At 41.6% G+C, this 19560-nt stretch overlaps 1 protein-coding gene across 2 annotated transcripts in view; it reads right to left on the minus strand.

The window, feature by feature from the left end:
- arhgap17a (Rho GTPase activating protein 17a) overlaps positions 1–19560 on the minus strand; it is a 41845-nt gene that overhangs the window by 13493 nt on the left and 8792 nt on the right. For both annotated transcript variants that reach the window (XM_030077127.1, XM_030077128.1), the window contains exons 2-13: positions 17892–17931; positions 12438–12542; positions 12138–12170; positions 11536–11612; positions 10110–10221; positions 8456–8532; positions 8037–8154; positions 6794–6862; positions 6405–6486; positions 3968–4095; positions 1828–1939; positions 68–149 (exon numbers count right to left, since the gene is read on the minus strand). In XM_030077127.1, coding sequence (XP_029932987.1) covers positions 68–149; positions 1828–1939; positions 3968–4095; positions 6405–6486; positions 6794–6862; positions 8037–8154; positions 8456–8532; positions 10110–10221; positions 11536–11612; positions 12138–12170; positions 12438–12542; positions 17892–17931 — 1035 coding nt within the window. The remainder of the gene's footprint in view (positions 1–67; positions 150–1827; positions 1940–3967; positions 4096–6404; positions 6487–6793; positions 6863–8036; positions 8155–8455; positions 8533–10109; positions 10222–11535; positions 11613–12137; positions 12171–12437; positions 12543–17891; positions 17932–19560) is intronic.

Raw genomic sequence — 19560 nt, forward strand, 5'->3', positions numbered from 1 at the left:
TCATCTCCTCTCTTTTTGATCCAAGGTTGGTGCTTTTGATTCCCGTAGATAATGTTATGAGCCTTGCCTGGATGCCTGGATCCATTCATCATAAAGCTGGAAGGTCATCAGAGGTTCAGGAAGTTCCCTCAGGTAGGACTTCAGCGCTCCTGAAACCAAATCATTTAAACAATTACTCATAAGCATAGGCTACTTTCCAATCTTTCTGATTTTCTTAGGAGATTTTCGTGGTCCTCTCCTGGTATTCCCCCAAGGTCTCATTTCTCCCCACTGTCTCCAATACTTTGATCAAAACTCAAATCTTTTTGTTATACATTTTTGCAATATATGTCAAACATTAACACAAAAAAACTCTTTACTGTTACAGCCGTTTTTAGCTTATCAATAAAATACACCAAAAATGCAGTATCCATGGTTACATTGTTGGTGTTTTCACTGAAAACAGCATTAGGGAGATCGCTTCTGTTTTGGCAGTGAGTGAATGAGAGTCTCACATTTGGTCCAATATATGATTTGATTTAGACAAAACTGTGTTATATTTAAGATTCTGGAAGGTAACACCATTGTGAGAGCCAGATGACTCTTTATGTACATAAGTAAACAAACAAACAGGTTTAGCATTTGCTCCCATTTAGCATGTCCATGGTAACACTGTAAGTTCCATCAGTTCAATGTTTATTATTATGAAGGGCTTAAATCATGAAACGATAGTGTGTATTCTTTGTATATTTTTCCTTAATTACAACAAGTTTGTACAAGAAATAAAAAGATGGAGATTAAGTTTTTATACTGTATTTTCATTTCATTTCATTCAGGTAAGTAAGGACAAAATAAGGTATCTCCATTTTTGGATTCTCAAAGTTGGCAAGTATGCCTGAAGTATGGTCAGCCACTTTGACTTTTAGAATAAAATATTACCTCTAAATATTGCCTGCCAAACTGTCTGGTGCAATGTCAAAAGCAGCAGGGAGTTTTGGAAGCTATTAGCTACTGTAGCTGGAGAGCAAAAAAACATTTCCTGCTCTGCACCCAACAGCTATACATCAGGGAAGGACATTCCTCTCATTTGGCTGTAACTGACAAGCTCATTTCTCTTTTACACACTTTGTCAGGTAACCAAGTATGTCTCTGCAGTCCTGTGCTACACTAAAACTTTACGTGACTGATTAAACAATAAAAGTGGCTTGTGAACTCTGAGGTGACATGGGAACGTAAACTATAAATCTGTTACAACTGTAGCTGTGCAACAAAAATAGAGCTGAAAATCACAGTATTTTATTTTTGGTAATACTGTATTTTTACATATATACCACTTTTGCATTTCATTCTCAATTGATATTATGCATTCTAGTGCCCTGTGCTATTAGTAACGCCTGCCTTTACCCTGATACTTAATGTCTAAATGTCTGCTGTGAAAAAGGTCTCTACAACTTGTTGTATTTTAAGCTCTGTTAATACATTTTCAATCAGTTCTGAACGGTATTGCTGTGTAGGGTGATACAAATCATACTGTGGCCCATGTATCATGATGCATATTGTATCAAGAGATCTGTGCCAATACCCAACCCTAGTGTCAGTTACCTTTAGGAACATCTCTCATCTCATCTCAGTGATGAATAATCATTCCCTCATTAAAGGCGTGTGGATGTAACAAAGCAACTTCTTGACACGTGTGTTCATTTACCCACATGGCGACACAGGTGTGTTTGTGTTTGATATGATGGTTTCTCCATATTATCTTTCCTTGTTTTTTATTTTAGGTCAGAACTGACAAGATCCCAGACATGATGAGAAAAGATGGGAGAGCGATGCTGGTTTAGGACGTACCGGCAACAGCGTGGGGGTCGGAGTAGAACTCCTCCAGTTGTGAAGTGGAACAGTCTAGTGCCGCTTTTAGCTTCTTCAGTTTGGAAGCCCCTGCAGCAATCCTAAATAGACCCTGAAACACACACACACACACACACACACACACACACACACACACACACACACACACACACACACGTGCGCGCGCGCACACAAAGAAAGACAGGCATGTAGCCAGCAAACAATTACAACAATAAAAACACATGCAGGATTTGAATAGGCAACACAAGACCCCGTGTTCTCCCACACTAACTCAATTTACACACACACACACACACACACACACACACACACACAGACTTACTTTCTCTAACACTCGCTCACAGACAGACTCTCATACAAATACACTGCATTCACTCACTCTCCCTCTTCATTGTACATAATGAAACCTTAAAACACATAAACGGGCAAACAAACACACCCACCACTCACACACAGCTCGCCCTTCAACTTTCACACAAAAACAAAGCCTATCTTCACACCATAATGGCACTGACTGGGCTCAACAGGGAATGAATTGAGAAATAATGCAATGTGCAATTAAAACCTGCACTCTTTCTCTTGCTCTCCTTCATACACACAAACACACACACGCGCATGCAAGTACGCACATACACAACACATCTGATTTATGGGCAGGAGACAAGTAGATTCCATTGTATTCTAAATTTGTTGCGGGGAGGGCACTCCACATAAACACATCATAAATCGTCATTGCAGCATAATGGCTGACAATGTCTCTGGATGGGAGGAAACTGTATTATGGAAATCAAACCAGGATTTTCCCCTGTTTACTGTTCGTCTGTGCCCATTGAGTCTGAGGATGCTCATGTGAACAAACACTTTCAAGCTTGGTTTCAATTATGTTGATGGCCGGTGGAGCCACTAATTGGACTTAAGGCTCCACTTGAATTTCAGTAAACTACATCAGCAACTGTTCGCTTATGTGGCGAGGCAAGGGCACCCAACCAAACCAAAGAACAACGAAGGCTGTTAAGTGAAGCAAATTGGAACAAGACCTTATTTGCTGTTATCAAATGTTGTAGGGGGAGCTGGTTTTTAGAATACTGTATGTCCCCCATTGTTGAAACATCTATCCCTGCATGTAAATCCCAGGAAATGTAGCAAAATGGACACGAGAGCTAAACTGTAATTGTTTGATCTGTATCCTTGCTTGTATGTTCAGATTTGTGGGGATATATTCCGTTATGGATGACAGAATGTCATGTCAGTTTATTGGGTGGCAGCGTTTATCGATAAGATACAATTTACTGTCTTGAGCTATTGTTGTTTACTTGGCAGTAAGATAGCTAACAGTTAACAGTGAAGAAACAATGGTATGCTGTAATTTCATGTAGTTTATTGTTTGGTGCGCGTCCTTGCTCATATGTATGCATGTATGAGATTGTATACACTTATGGCTGACAGTATGACAGTATGTACAGTTTATTCTGCAGCAGATTTTACTGCAACTGTACACTTTACTGTCTTAGGTTATTGTTGTTTATTTGGTGGTAGGCAAGCTAATTGCAGAGAGACAAGGACGAAACGTAATTTCATGTAGTTTGTCATTTTGTGTGCATCCTTGTTTGTATGCATGGATGCAGTAACAGTCCTGCTAAAACAGGCTTGCATACTTTTTGCATACTTGGAAATGATGAGGTTCATTAAAAAAAAAAAAAAAAAAAAAAGCATGAAATTTGTACTCCCAGTTTGGCAGCTTGTAAGATTACAGGTTAAATAGGTCACTAGGTTTTGTTACTATTCATACACCTTGCACCAAGCACACAGGTTTTAAGCAGGCTTTTTTCCCAGGACTAGTGTCTTAAAAAAAAAAAAAAAAAAAAAAAAAAAAACAGCAAGTGACACAGTTTAAATTAACACCTTCAGGTTAACTGGTCTTCAATCTGAAACACCATGTTTTCTCTGACCCCAAATCCCAGCAGTCTCTCATTACAGCTACAACTAAATCATCACACTGGGTGCTCTGGATAAAACCGGTTTCCTTTTACTCCTCCAGTCCAGCCACTTCATCCCTTCAAACTCTTGTCCTAAATTTCTCCCTCCTCCCTTTGTTCTCTGTCTCAGTCTCTACAGTTACCTCCTCCTTCATGCCAGTCTCCAGCAGCATCATGACGCAAGCCTCTATGGGCAGGGCGATCTCTCTGCTGCTCCTCTTCAGGTGCTCATCCAATGCTGTGCCAAACGCTGGCTTCTCTGTCCACGAGTCTGGACACAGAGGGAGCAATTAGTAAACACAGAGAGAGACACACACACAAAGAGAGTGCACAAGCACTGAAAGGTCATCTTTTCAGATTGTAATTTAATTAACATCATCTCAAATCTGGAGAGACTTAAAATAAGCCTTGTAATGAGGCATTAACTTAGGCAAGTTACGCGTATGACTGATATATTAAGCTGGTATGCAGTAAGAGAGCAGTACAAGTCTGCAGCTAGTCTGGATGGCAGATATCTGGGTCAGCAACTCTCCCTCGGGCCAGTCCTCACTCCCCCTACAGGGTACCGTCAAATAATAACCACATGCTTCCAGCCAGCAGGAGCCACAAGACTGTTCAGCTTTCTTTCTGCGTTTATGTGTGCATGTCTGTGAGCTTATGTGGGAGGGAGGGGATGGGAGTGTGTGTTAAAGAGGGGTGTGATGCAAAGCCCAGGTGGGAGTGATGTGACAAGAGTGGGTGTGTGTGGAGTACGTGAGTCATCGCCACATGCTGGGAGACTAGGCTTGTCTGGTTTGGACCACATGTGTTTACTGCAGACAAACAAGCCCCAAGAACAAGACATGACTTTACGACCACAGAGACAGACCAAAAAGGGAGTAGAGTGTGAGCTTGGAGAAGAGACATTAGGTGGGTGAAACAGACAAATACATAACTGTGGCGTGGAAAGCCAAGCAGCAAAAACAAAAGACAATTCCTTAATGATTTGCTTGAGGCAAATATCTGTGGCCCCTTCATGGCATTCAGCAGTTACCACAACAAAGCCAGACTGAGGCAGCAGTAGCCTCGAGATTAAAAAAACAGATTTGTGTTATGATTGAAAGGTAACTGGATGGAATCCTCAGGCTGGCTAGAAAAAGATCATTCTCCTCCCTCTGCAACTAATTGTCATCAACAGTCATAACCCTATGTGTCATAAATATCAATTGCATAAGTGTGGACAAACTCTGCTTTGGTAGCTTAGAAGTCAAGGCTAACTTACCTCAGTTCACTCCCATTCATGTTCAAAAAATGTGAAAAACAGTGAAACTTTACAGTTGCAACACATGGGTATTTCCATCTTGTGAATAATTGGCTAGTGTGTATCTTCACCAAAATAACTGTTTTACTTTATTATAATCACTTTGAAATTTGTTCATTTAATCCAAATGTATTCAAAGCACAAACAAGTTTTTGGGTTCACTCTCGTGAAATGCAAGTGGCCTAGCTGGAACTAGCTTCTTAGTTATAGCATATGCTGGGCTGAATCCTCGCTCGAGTTCACATGTACCAAACATGTTTCCTCGTGTTGTGGTGCAAGTTTAAGCCAATCACTGCGCTCCACTATACTGCCATTCACCAAGCTGTCAATCAAGCAGTCACCACAAAGCTGAAGAAAGTTGTTAAGCAGAATTTGAATGTGTTCTTTTCAAGTGCGCACATTGTAATGAATTCACAATAATTTTACTGAAAGTACAGACAAGTATGCATTCATAAGATGGCATTACCTATGTGCAGCAAATGTTTCACAGAGCACTTTTTCATGTTTTTTGAACATGAATGGATTTGAATTAGAGTAAGTTAGCCTTGACTGTTAAGCTACCAAAGCACATTCTGTATACACTTATGCAACCAATATTTCTGACAGACAAATACAATCATGAGTGTTGATGAAAAGTCAAAATAGGACCTGTATGGTCTTTTAACATCAAGCTACTCATGTAGAGCTGCTCAGTGTCAAACCATAGGGGAGTGTGGTTTTACTCAGCAGCTTCCAGGTGTGAAATGTGTGTGAGGCAAAGTATTCCTGAAAAGGGGCATGTGTTCTCAGTCACATCTACCCGGATAAATATGTTTTGGGAGGGGGAAAAAAAAGATCAAGTATAGAGCTGGCTGCTGTTGTAATGCCACAACCAGCACCATGGACGCAGCTAATATTTTCCTCTGATGAGTCAAAGCCCGGAACATAATAAGCTCTGCCTGTTATTGACGGACAAGAGCTTCTGTACCAGGCCCAGTTAACCCTTTATGAGCCACCCAGAATCATCCAGGACTCATGGAGGCAAAGTACAAATTTTGGGGGCAGTAAACAACATGTGAACCAAGCAAGTTGTCACTGAGAACTGAGGAAAAAAAGGAACTATTCTGTTTTGAGATGTGTGTATTTTGGAGGAAATATTATGGGTCTAGTGTGGCGTGTTGCATCCTGCCTTTTAGTAAAAAGGTAAGGGGAAGGGGGCAGACTGTGCTGTGCTGTTTTAGGATGGATGTGTGTGTGTGTGTGTGTGTGTGTGTGTAAAGGTACTTTTGCTTGTACTGTACCTTGCTGAGCCTGGATGGTTGGCAAGACATTCTCCAGAACAGTGAGAGATTTTCTGTGGTAATCAGCTTGAGCTTCTAAGAGCTAGAAACAGAACAAAACCAAGAGGGAGAGTGTGTGTGTGACAGAGAGAGAGAGAGAGAGAGAGAGAGAGAGAGAGAGAGAGAGAGAGAGAGAGAGAGAGAGAGAGAGAGTGTGTGTGTAGGTGTGTGTGTGTGTTGGGGGGTAGAGAGAGAGAGAGAGAGAGAGAGAGAGAGGCAATAAAAGACAGCAAAGTAAATAAAATGGTTGGCCAGTTCTCTGTTCCCCAGTTAATCTGCAGCTGTGAACATTCCCACGGAATAGCACGCAAGACACACTTGCAGCTTACAGAGCGTGACACTACACTCACCATTACGTAGTAGCGGGCATAGTCCCCTTCCTTTGAGAAGAAATTGTACATGTCTGCAGCAAGTTGATCCTGCAAAGCAAACAGGAATAAACTTGGAAAGGGAATGACAGTTACAACAACCATTTCAAAGCAGCAAAATGCCTCATTAGCTCACTGGCAAACAGGAGGAACGAGCTGTGTTGCTGCAGTCAACCATTAATAATCTAATAAGGCTCTCATCTGCATCCACCACACAGTGACATCTATCAAATGAATGGGGATTTCAGGTGGCAGAAGGGTATGTGTTAGCGGTCAGCTAAGCTTCTGGGCCGTGCACATAAACACACTCTGAGTCATAAATCCTCCTGCTGTTGGCAGGACTCTATGGGACTGGGAGGAGAGTGCTGGCCAACGGGAAACACGAGGCTCTGCGCTTCCTGGACAGAAAACCTGACACATCACACAGCACTACACAAACTACACACACACACACACCACTGACTCAGCTTAATGGATGCACACAAATGCGCACATGCGCATGCACACACACACACACACACGCACACACACACACACGCACGCACGCAGCTGACAGGGTGTTTTTAGTCACTTGCGTGCGTCAACAAGCTGGACAAGAGCACCCAAGGGTCTGATCTAGGGATGTACCCTTGTTGCTGCATGGTCCTTGATGTCACAATTTAAAATCCTTGCCAGGCCAATTTCCGGTTTCCCCTGCTCTGTCAAGCAAGGCTATAGATGACCTTGGTAAGTGGTGTTTATCAAGAACCATAGAAGTAAAGCTTTCACCAGTGATTTAAATTACTTTGGACAATGGGTAATGAAAACATGTGCCACTACTGCTGGTCAGCTATGTAATGTAAAGCTTCAATTTTTTCAAATTACCTTCTTTCAGTCGTGCACAATCCTATCCAAGCTGAATGTCAAAACTGTGAATACAAATTTGTGCCTATTGTTGTGCAATGGGCTCCAAGTGATCCAATCATAATAATAACCGAGTGCATAATGTGCTGCCTTGTCTCTGGGACGATGAAGAATACATTTTAACCATATTTGAACCAATTGTACAAATTTATTATACAGTTCTATATAGTTTTCCACCTTTTCTAGAGCCACACAGCTGAGCATACTAAAGAAAAAAGAAAAATGTGATGTGTTGTGCCATGATTGTGCCTGATGGAGTTTTGTGGTTAAAGAGATCTAATGTAAACACTGAGTTGGAGTCTTCTACAGTCATGCTTGTTACCTTGCACAGCTCCACTTTGTTCATGGCCTCATCCACCTCCTCCTTGAGCAGGTCAGCCTTGGCTGTCAGTGCTTGAGTGTTTGTTCCTGAGATTATTGACTTGGTTGCCTGCAACCATCTGTGTTTGGAGGGACAAGGACACAAGCAAGTTAGGATGACATCCTTGGGGCACAAAACTACACTGCCAAAATAGGGCAAACCATTGTGAAGCTAGAAGTGAGTGATTTATCAGAATTTAAGTTTGGTTTCAGTTTCATTTAAAACAAAACAAAACAAAACAAAACAAAAAAAACACTTCTCTGTTTCTCTGTTTATCACTTCTGTAAGAGCCCTCTCAGGATTCATCATCAGTCAGGCAATAAAAAATGTGACACACACAGGTAAGGTATGATGAGGCAGTGAGCTGCACATGGACAAACCTCGCTCTGGCAGAATCATAGTCCAACACCAGTTTGGCCAGCTGTTTCCTCTGCTTCAAAATGTTTGGGATGTCCACCTAAAAATGAGACCCAATACACATATCAAGTCAAGAGAACAGGCCATGTATTTGCTCTTCCTGAGTGACTATTCTAAGATACAAAGAGATGCTCATTTATCAGAAATTAATTATGCCTTTCTTCTTAATTGGTAGCCTATGTCAATGGTAAACTGGTAGAACAGAAGGTCTACCTGCACCAGCCTCCAAATTAAAAAAATCCTTTAAAATCCAAGGATCCATTAACACAGAGCATATTTGGAGCAGTTTATTCAAATTCTGGAGCATTTACTTCTTTATTTATGCTGATGCTGCAAGTGAGAATACTTTTCCACAAAAAAGTGAGAACAAAAAGGGGCTTCCAACCAGGCCGAGAAACAGAGAAAATACACAATCAGGAGGATCTTTGGATGTAAAAGGGATATTTATTCTGTTTTTGCACTGATTGATTTATTTACCAAGTGAGAACACTGCCATGCAAACAGGTGGCACCAACTATCTGCACCAAGATGACTAAAAATGGTCTTGATCCCGTTACAAGTGAACTATAGTGCAGCCAGTTAGGAGTAGGACTGGCCCGAATGCTTCAAAGCTTTGATCACTGCCATGGCAATCAATGGCACAATCAGTATTCAAATACTTTTTCCCCTTTTTCTTTTTGACAGTGGACACTGTGAGTTTTCTCTTTACACAAACAGATCCACCATGGCTCGGCCACTGCATATCCATTCTCCTCACAAAAGATGGAGGCAGAGTGCATCCTCCATATAGCAGCGTGCCCCTGGACAGCAGGACAGGTGTCGATCTCAGAGACAGGAGACATTTGCTTCTCCATAATATCAGTCTACATGCCAGCGTGTGCAACTGACAGGAACGCAAACCACCCTGACAGTTGATATGAGCTACCATCATATTGTCTGTTCTTACCAGAACATGTTCCCTCTGAGAGGAAGAGGGGAAGAAAGCACTTCAGGGTGAGAAACACCACCAAGAGCTCCAAATAATTTACATGGGACTGATGGAGACTCCTGCTCCAGAGACCTCTCACTGACCATGACTCATATATTCTACCATAGCCTGACAAACTTATAGTGACCACCTTCCAGAATAGGACGGTGCACCCCTGTACGAGGAAGGCTGCATGTTGCCTGCAGGACCCTGTCATATCAAAGCTTCAAATACCATTGAATAATTACTGCCAAAGCCTCTAAGCCCCAAAAAACTTATTCAGGGTGGCCCTAGTTAGGAGTGACGACATGACTGTGCCAACGCTGGGAAACGATGAATGGTTTTGTTTCAACCCCTGTTGTGGAACGTTGTGTTCAATAAATGAGGTACTTGTGAGTCCATGTAAGTGTTTTTTTTTTTTTTTTTTTTTTTTATAAGCTCTGGTTTGATTGTAACTGGTCAGTGTGAATGTAAATGAACTAGACATAAAAATGGAACCAAGTAATCTTTTCCGCTATGGTTGGGACCAAAGAACACAAACAGCAAGTGTGTCAGGACCCTAAAACAAGCCAAGCGCTCCGAGAGTGGTTTTCAATATTTAACTTGCATTCACAACTGCTGTTTTACCCAGGAGATGTGAGGTTTCTGACCTCTGCTAGCTGGTTGAGTGGATCCAAAACATCCTTCTCGAGCTGCAGCTCGTGCTGCATCAACTCCGACGCCAGACGGTTCTCTGCCTCACCGCACACTTCCATCATCTTCCTGTTAACACACACAACAAGATAAGCAGGCAGAGTGTAAATATCACAGCATTAGATGAGGATGAGAAGTCCTCTGCATCCAATGTGTAATCACACATTGTCTTCCTGACAAAATTCACAAAACACAGATGGAAGACAATCTGTGCTCTCATTACCGCCTCTATTACTGATCAATCACCAGAATCAGGACAATGTAATGCCATCATTACTAGCAAGTTTGGGCCAGGAGCTCACAGTAGCCTAGTGGCATGCTTACAGCTCTTCTGTGTTTGGCTAAAATCATTAATCGAGACAACTGGCCAGTTTCTCTTCTTTTCTCCTCAGCATTGTAACCTCAGCCTTGAAAAACAGAAAACAGCAACGTATTCATCATCACTGCTGACATTTGCTACGCACGCATCACATTTACTAGTAGTCTGACTGGCGTACTTCCCCTTCCTCATTATTTCCAGACAGACACAACGCTGCCAGTTTTTTTGGAGACACAGAGACATTCACTTTCTAGATCCTCAACTGCATCTGTCTGGCCCTCTTTCATGTGTGCCATGATGCTGGTTCTCCCAGTCATAGTGAAATCGGAGCTGTTAAGTTGGTAGCTGTTGTTTGGGGCACTACTCATTTCATTTGTCACTTTCTGGTCCAGTCACAAGACCAAAGTGCAGTCATGTGAGCATGGACTAAATCTTCCATTTTACTGTACAGTCCATCAGCAGGCATTCGGATCCACATATCTCTGTCTCTTCTTCTTATTTTCACATATAACAAAGTTGTTGTTTCTAAAAAGTAACTCAGGAACTTTTACTGTTGAGTACCTTTTAAATCAGCAACTTTTTACTTTAGTAGATGTTTACAGTAGTACTTGTAATAATCCAGTACTTTTTCTCATTATTGCCCAGATGTAATCTGATGTACAAGTAAAGTATTATTTATACTCAGTAAATATTAAAATTTGTACTATTGTTAATGGTTTCTGTGACCACTGGGAAGAAGAGCCATTACCTTGCTATTGACTGGTAGAGATGTGAAAATATGATACACAATAATAAAAAAAGAGAAACATTCAGAAACTCAGGTTACACATCCTCTTTCTTCAGTCAGTTTAGTTTCAGTCGTCTGACAAGTCAGTTACTGATCTGATCCTCAAGTTAGAAACTATAGAAAGCCCCTTCACCAGAAAATAAAACAGGGGCAGGCTGCTTGTCCTGAAGGCATGGCCTCATATTTCACACTCTCTGGGGTGCCTCTGCTCCATATAGCAACCGTTGCCGAGGAGGGATGATTGGCCATCTGGCATGCCAGTCAATCACTCACTCACCCTATCAGCGAGTCTTCTCCTAGCTGGTTTCCGCCGTCCACCATGGCCTGGGACAGCGCAGTCAGCGGAAGCTTTTTCTGTAGTGTGTGGATGTGGAAGAGGGAAAGATGAAGACAGTGATTAGCCTCCTAAAAAGCCACAAACCTAATGGTGATGCATCAACAGTACCCATTTCTATAGCTTCACTACTAGGTGCTCGAGCCAATAGAAAATTCATCTGGGACTTTCCATTTGTATTCAGCGGCTCAACAATAAATTCACAAAATTAGGAAGATGAAGCAGAAGTGAGATTTCAACAACAAGGAAGGAAAGATACAGATGTTTGGGATGCACAGGAGGGAAGTCAGAAGCTGATTAAATGATGGTGCTGCAGCTTATTACCAAAGCAGAGGTTCACAGTCTCAAAGGAGGTGAGCTGTCAAAAACCTTTCAGGAGTGGCCAACACCCTACTTTTAACACAAGGAGTAACTCCAAAGCTACAAAATCATGCACTGTAATAATCCCACTGAAAAGTAATGAAGCTGACAGATGTCTGAATGTGAAATGGAGCAAGTAAAGGTGAGGACCAGAGAGGGGGAACAGGTTTTTTGTGTGTTTTTACCTGACCATTTCCTGTATAGAGGCGGGGTACGGACTGTAGTGCATGTTGGATGTTGAAGTAGGATGTTGTGGGGTAGAAAACACAAAACAGAAATCATGTAGGCCTACTGCAGATATTTTTTTAGTCATTGGTAAAGGGAAACAGCATTATGCTTATTACTTCTTAAGAAAGGATCCTTCTGTGGGGAGGTGATTATTAAAAACAAGGTTATTAAAAAACGTGTAGCAGTTGATTATTTGGGGAGCTTTATTTAAAAAACGACACATCCGGCAAAGATTTTTAACATGCATGATGTCTCACATGTCTCTTCTCTGCATCTGCACCAATGTGTCCCTGCAGACATGTGACCATCCTCTTGTGTGTGTTGTGGGACACCACCCGCACCATCTCCATGCGCCGCTCGATCTGGTGTACAGGACAAAATGAAATGCAAGCACAAATTTTCAACAAATAGGTTCTATGTAAAAGTAACACACCTAGCAATCTAAGCACAAGGCTCAAGAATGCTGAAAAACCTTAGAAAACAAGGTTAAAAGATTATTCTGTTAACAGCTCACCACTGTGTTATGTAGTATAGATGTCAGGGATAAAATGGTTGCCTGTTTTACTCTAGACCTGCAATAAAATATTCTACAAACACAAAACAGAAACAAAAAAGACACAATTCCAACTTAAATTAGATAATTACAGTTTTGTCTAGCAACAACCCAAATTAACAACAACTAGTCATGCATCCTTATCTGCCATGTGCACAAAGTGTAGGCCTCCCATGCATTTGATATGCTTGTGTATCATGTGTTACATGTCACTGTTTCTGTTTTTACTTCATTTCACACAGTTCATAGTGCTGATAATTTGTGTTTTCAACGCCTAACAATGATGTGATTTCAAGGTGTATTAGTGATTATATAACATTTTCAGTGAATTTGAAAGCTGTGATAATTCTGGTCATAATAAAAGCATGCACACACAGTCCTTTCAGTCTGTATTATTGCATCCACTATGAACTTGTGGTCATCTGGTCAACAATCGCACTCCAAATAAAAATGTTCCAAACATTACATCTCTAGTTTTCACACCACTAATCCAATGTGTTCATGGCTAATGAGGTCCAGCTCTACGCAGAGATTTGATTTGTGCATGCCCTGAGGGAGCTAGAGGTCAAAGTTCAAACATGATTGATAAGGCCTGTCTCTGCGGGGCAGCACCGGAATGTTCTCTTTGAAACACATGAGTCATCGGAAGCGTCGCCATGGCGACGGCCACTGGGCTGTGACTGAGAGCGAGGGGGTCTTTGGCTTTAAAAAGGCCTTTTTGATTGCACAGGCTTTCTCCTGTCTGCTTGCCTAGCTACAGAGATCCACTGTGTGCTTTTGGCCTGACAAGCGATAATACTATCATTGATAAGCCGGTCAATGATGGGAGTCACAGCTAGCTGGCTAGAGGACAGCGACCAACTGAGGCAAGGCTATTTTGCTGCCAGGTGCCTGACAGGGACAAATAGTGTGAGCATTAAGCCTGAGCCTACTGTCACCAGCCCATGAATAGCATTGATCGTTGAAAGCTACTGTTTAAATCTCCTTACAAGTCTGACCCATCAGCCAACTCCGAGTCTGATGATGCAGAGAACAGGTTTAGCCTGGCAACACTTGTGAGAAAGTCAAAGTCAGGCTGCGGGTTGTTTATGTGCCGGTTTCTAACACAACAGAAGGTGTGTATGTCTCCTTATTAAAAAAGAGGAGAGGGAGGAAACAAGTCAGAAAAACTGTGAGCCTATCAGTGGCTCAGAGGGAGAAACATCTCCTCAAGAGTTGGGACAAACCTTGTTCCAAATATAAATGGGAACAGTGAGGGCCAGAGGGCAACATGAGCAGAAACGGAGGGAGACAAATGCTGAGGGAGGATCAACTGAATACCAGACAATTGTGTTCCAAAAACAGAACAGAGTCGGAACTCAGGAATTCCACAGCCTCCAAAGCAGATATCCGCCTCCGCACACACCGCCCTCCCTCTCCCCTCCCTCCCTGTTCTCTCACTCTTACGTCATTCCCGACCCACGGTGGCCCCCGGCATTCCCAAAACAGCTGGGTCAAATACAAACATACTGAACACACAATCACTCTCACACATACACACACACGCAGTTTGCCTCCACAGGCTTGGGAACACTGTTTAGACTCATCCCGGTTAGTACCTGGAACAAAAGAACAGGGGACTCCCCTCCCTCTCCTCTAAGATGGGAGAGGATCCTGTGTGTGTGATGGATATGTTTGGATTACATGGCGCTAGGGGTGTTGCTGTCTGCTTCCTTTTACTGCAACACAAAAAAAAAAAATCAGACACAAAACACACACAAGAGATGCTGAGGAGTGGGACAACCCAGGCCAAAAAGGAGCTGGAAGGTCCACGTACAGACAGAAATGTGTTTTGTGCCTGCTATGTAATGAGGTCAAAACTTGGTCAATCCCATGACGCATCATAGGCCAGGGAATCCCTATATGAACTGAGACAGAAAGAGAAAAAGACAGAGGGTGTGTGTGTATGTTTATTAGTGCCAAAAGGAAAGGATGTTAACATGTCTGGGCAAGTACCGAACAAACTAAAATAACTCTAAACTTGAAGCATGAGGGTTGGAATTATCTGGCAAGATATGAATGGCAAATAAAATTTCCTCCTTCCCAACAAATGATATTCTCCTGACATAAGAAAATCTATTTGTTTGGTACAGACCCCAGCAACAATCAAATCGCCATTATGACTTTGTAGGGGTTTTTTTCAATAAAAATAAATTATGCAGCAAAAATGATCATCCCCACTAAAGTCATGAATCGTATTGCAACACGTCAAAATAACATTTTTTCCACACTGTTCAGCCTTATGTCAGCAAAAGCTCATAAAGGGCTGACGTTCTCCCATTATCAGCAGTGGGTGTAAAACGAGGGAGTGTGCAAGCAGCCTGATGTCCTGGTATTTTGGGGAACCCCCCTGGAAGACCCACTAAGTACAGTAGTAGCAAGGAATGGACAGCTGTCAGAGGAATGCTGTGTTAGCTCTTTGTCACCCTGGAAGACCATTTGAGAGGGTTTGGGATGCCGGGTCTAAGAATAGAAGAAGTACAGGCCAAGGACCCAAACCCTAGATACACATGGGATCAAATGAAGGACCATCTGCATGGAGGGTTCACATGGAAGCTGCCCAAAACTCACCAGCTGACTGTGTGAAGCCACTTGGGTGCAGCAATTGGGTGTAGTTGGCCAATAGACAACATGGCATTGGCCTTGGGCAAAATGAAACTCAGATGGTGCTTCAAATGACCATGTAATTACAAATCAATTTCAAAACCATTCTAAGACTGTAAATAAGACTCATTAAAGCAAAATTCTTCCCTAAAAGCACTTTAAAATGTAAGGAACTTTGCTACTTGGCAAAGTGCCTTGCATTTCTGGGTCCATTTTGATAATAGGTGGTATGTTTTTCTTATTCTAGAGGATAAGTGGCCAAACAAACAATGTGATGTCAAACCGAGATGTGTCCAGTGCAGATGCAGTGATGTTTGACAGGAGTATTTTCAGCAATCTTAAATGTCAATAATTAATGTCAGGTTTTCAAGCAAAGCAAAGGCTTCTTGCTCGAGGCACCAGCTTCCACTGACATTCAACAATAATTGGACCAGGAGAAGTCCATCACAGGAGAGGAAGAGAGACCAATTTCTGCCCAAGCAACAAGCTCAAATGACTAGACTTCAGTGCAGCTACAAGACACTTTAGGATGCTGCCGCAATCATAGACATACCCTAAAATCCATTTGGCTAACTAGCTATATTTACATCCAATTTTGATTTAAGAAGCCAGTTCATGCCTCAGCGTTGGTGAAAGGCATTGTGGTAAATGTAGAAGCTCAATAGAAGTAGACAAAACTGGCTGAGGCAAAGTAGATGGCAGTGCACAAAAAAAGTAAATTATAACGCTTTATAAAATAGCCTAGGTCACAGAGTACATCACAAATTGATTATATCTAACAGTCTAAGAGGATCTGTGGGTTTTTTTCCCCCTTTTACTTATTACTTAACTAAGAGTTTCTGTTTTAAAGCAGGGAGGAACACCGTCTCCTCTGTACTTGAGGGTGCAAGAGATTTCTATCTATCTCTCTCTCTCTCTCTCTCTCTCCCTCTTCCTTATCTGACTAAAACACTGTCCGCGAGGTGCGAGACAGAGCCAACTGAGTAACAGCGGCTGATTTTCAGAGATGGGCAGAACAACCGTGCCTTTGAGGGACAGTGAAGGTCGACTGTCAGACAAAATATAACATCCTCTCTTCACTGGCAAGGACCCAAAGCAAGTAGTCACCACTGTTCACTCATCTATTTCCATTACACCAACTCCCTCTGGCTCTGAGTATAATACTGATGTACCAGCTGTCACTCAAATTCTTTTCTTGCCCTTAACCAGTTTAAGAGTTCCACAGTGACTGCCGTTTTCCAAGAAGAGGCTTACATTTTGTAGAGCTGCAGCTACAATTTTCACAACACACACCACTTGAGAGAGAACAAGGTATCAAAAGTTTCCTTTCAGTATAGTTTGTTTATGCACTGCCCTCAAAAACAGGGCGGGGACAAGCATAATGGAAGGAGTCAGAAAACTTTGACTACCATTCTAAAGGAGTGGTGAGCAGGCAACCTAGTTTGTTTTAATATCCACACCACCCTCCATTCATACACAGAGACAATATGCAGTGACAGAAGTAGCTGGAATGCCTTTGCAGAGCAGCCAGTATTCTGACCCGACCCCACCTGCCCCCGACCCTGCCTGTCTGTCTCTGTCTCTGTGGCCGAGGATAGTTTCTGCTGAGAAAGCCCTGCACCAGAGGATTTTGCACACATGCACAAGCACACACACATATGGATACAGAGACACAAATACAGCTATAGTGACCTCTGCGCAGCTCATTGAGCCCTGATTGGTTCTACAGTAGTGCCTCTCAACCTTGAGCCAGCAGGTCCCAAGAGGCTGCAGGTTTTCTTGCCACCAAAATTCATTCACTATTCACTAATTAACACTTCACACAGTACCAGTGCTGACCGAGTACAGCAATATGGCTTTTTCCATAAACTTTACAGTATTTTCTTGTGTTTACCTCCATATCTACCATTGTCAGCTTGCATAAAAATCCTACTCGCCAAAGCAAATATCTGTAAAAACGTATTTATTTACACTCAGATTAGGTTTGTTTGACATTCACAAACAAGTCCCATTCCAGATGACTTAATAGACAGTATGTGCTCCATTTAATGCATGCAACCATGCCATTTTGCAACTGGTATGCTGGCTTAAGTGTGTGCATCAGCAAAACATGTCTTACAGGAAAGACATTTTGCATTTACTGTGCCCACTTCTTCAAAAAGAGCTATTTGTGGCTATTTGATGCAGAAAGCGTATATGTATATTTGTACAAAGTACAACAATGGGTACGGTTAAATAGCTTATTCATATTATTTGAGTTTATATTGTACAACTCTTTTACAATTAAAACTGTGATATAGACTAATATTGGTGTCAATTCCAAAAAAAGATCAACGTAAAGATTGATTTATTGATTGGTTGGTTTCGAAAGTATCATTTTTGACTAACAATGTTCTCCAACATCCCTATGAAATGGGACAGGGTCTTAAGTCGTAGACTGACATCTGCTGTGGCTCCAGTATTGAGCTGGACCAGATCAGAGGTCTGCAGAGTTTGAGGCAGATTAATGATTTACCTGTAAGAGGTCATCGCTGAGGACTTCTGTTTTCTCCGCTCTGTGGATGAGAAAACACAACAGAGAAGATGGAGATTAGTGAGATAAGCAGATACGGATGGGCGATCAAGTGGTCATACTGAATGATATAAATATATATATAGAAATGATATAAATAAGCAATAAACAACACAAAAAATTATATTGGAATAAATTATACAGATATTGTAACTATAATTAACAATTTTAGTGTGGTCATTTTTGCATTTATTATTTTCATGTTCAGTGAAAACGTTAATAAAGATGATGGTGTGATTTATGGGGTATGCACCACACAAATATGTTCTCTTAAATCCGGAAAATACAGTTTGTGGGCCAGTGTGCCTCTGTAGCGCCATAACTCTGAATCTATGACACTCTTTTTTCACACAGTTTACCTTTATCAAAATTGCAGCTCTAGGGATATTGGGATGTCTTGGATATTGCACTTGCCCATACTGCAATTTCAATAATATTTCAATTAACTGTTCAGCCCTAACCTGATTTGCCCTGTGCAGCCACTGTAGAAATATCTGCCACTGTCATGCCACTGCTCCTGAAAGACTGGATTCCGTTCCAGATTTGAACAAAAGTAAAACTGTTAGGTATTAGCAAGGCCGTGCGTGGGAATGGTTCAAGAGGGTGGATCTCTGTAGTTTGTTGCCATAGCAAACTGACAACCAAACAGACTGCAGAGGAAACACACTGGTACCCAAACTGGAGGCAGGGGCAAAAGCAATTCCCCTTCAAGCAACATTACTGTTTCAAGCTGAAGAATAAACACTAAACATACTGCAACACAGTTCTGCTCACACACAGTAAAAAAGAAGATTTAATGCAGCCTATATGTGAAATAACACTTGTCATCATTCATGTTTTCCTGGCAGGTAGGCCTATTGATATGATTACACAACTGAGTGACTGCGATTGTTTGGACTCATCAAAGTTAATCTGTATCGCCTAATCATTGAGCTGCATAATCATGTTTCCATGCAAACATCAATACAGACTTAGAAACTCATTAAGAGAGTGAGAAGCAGGTGGTCTACTGAACGACTCGGAGGGTCTTTTCTTCTAGCAGTAGTCCAATTTTTTTAATGAACACTTTTAGATGGTCTCTGTGGTCACAATCCACAGCTGTTAATCATGTCTTAAATGGCTTTTTATGGTGTTACTTTTGTTGTGTACTATGACTGTGTTGTCTCTTTTGCTGTCTATTACTATTTTGTTATCTGTATGCACTGTTTTGGTGGCAATTGGGCTATCCATCTATCAAGGAGACTTTAAGCCAGTGTTAGAAATGTTGCAAAAAAAAAAAAAAAACACAATAGAACACAAATCAGGTCTGTTTACATCATTTGGTTTTAAGAGATTTTTTTTTCTCCTTCTGGCAAAATTCAAGATGAGGCTGATGCTCACTCGAGCTATCATTAAGTAAGTAATTACTTAAGTAAGTGAAAGTTTTGTTTACAAAACCTGAAAGGGAAAGAGATTTTTCTGTATTTATATGTTCCAAGACCACCGCCAATACAATAAATAGCTCTGCTTCTTCATATGGCGAATGTGCACTACTATTAAGCTCATACTGTAATTCCTTAATGTGTATGACAGGTAAAATTTGAAGATTGTGACTGCCCAAATGGCGGGTACA

This window comes from Myripristis murdjan, chromosome 19 (assembly GCF_902150065.1).
Source record: "Myripristis murdjan chromosome 19, fMyrMur1.1, whole genome shotgun sequence".
Classification (NCBI taxonomy): domain Eukaryota; kingdom Metazoa; phylum Chordata; class Actinopteri; order Holocentriformes; family Holocentridae; genus Myripristis; species Myripristis murdjan.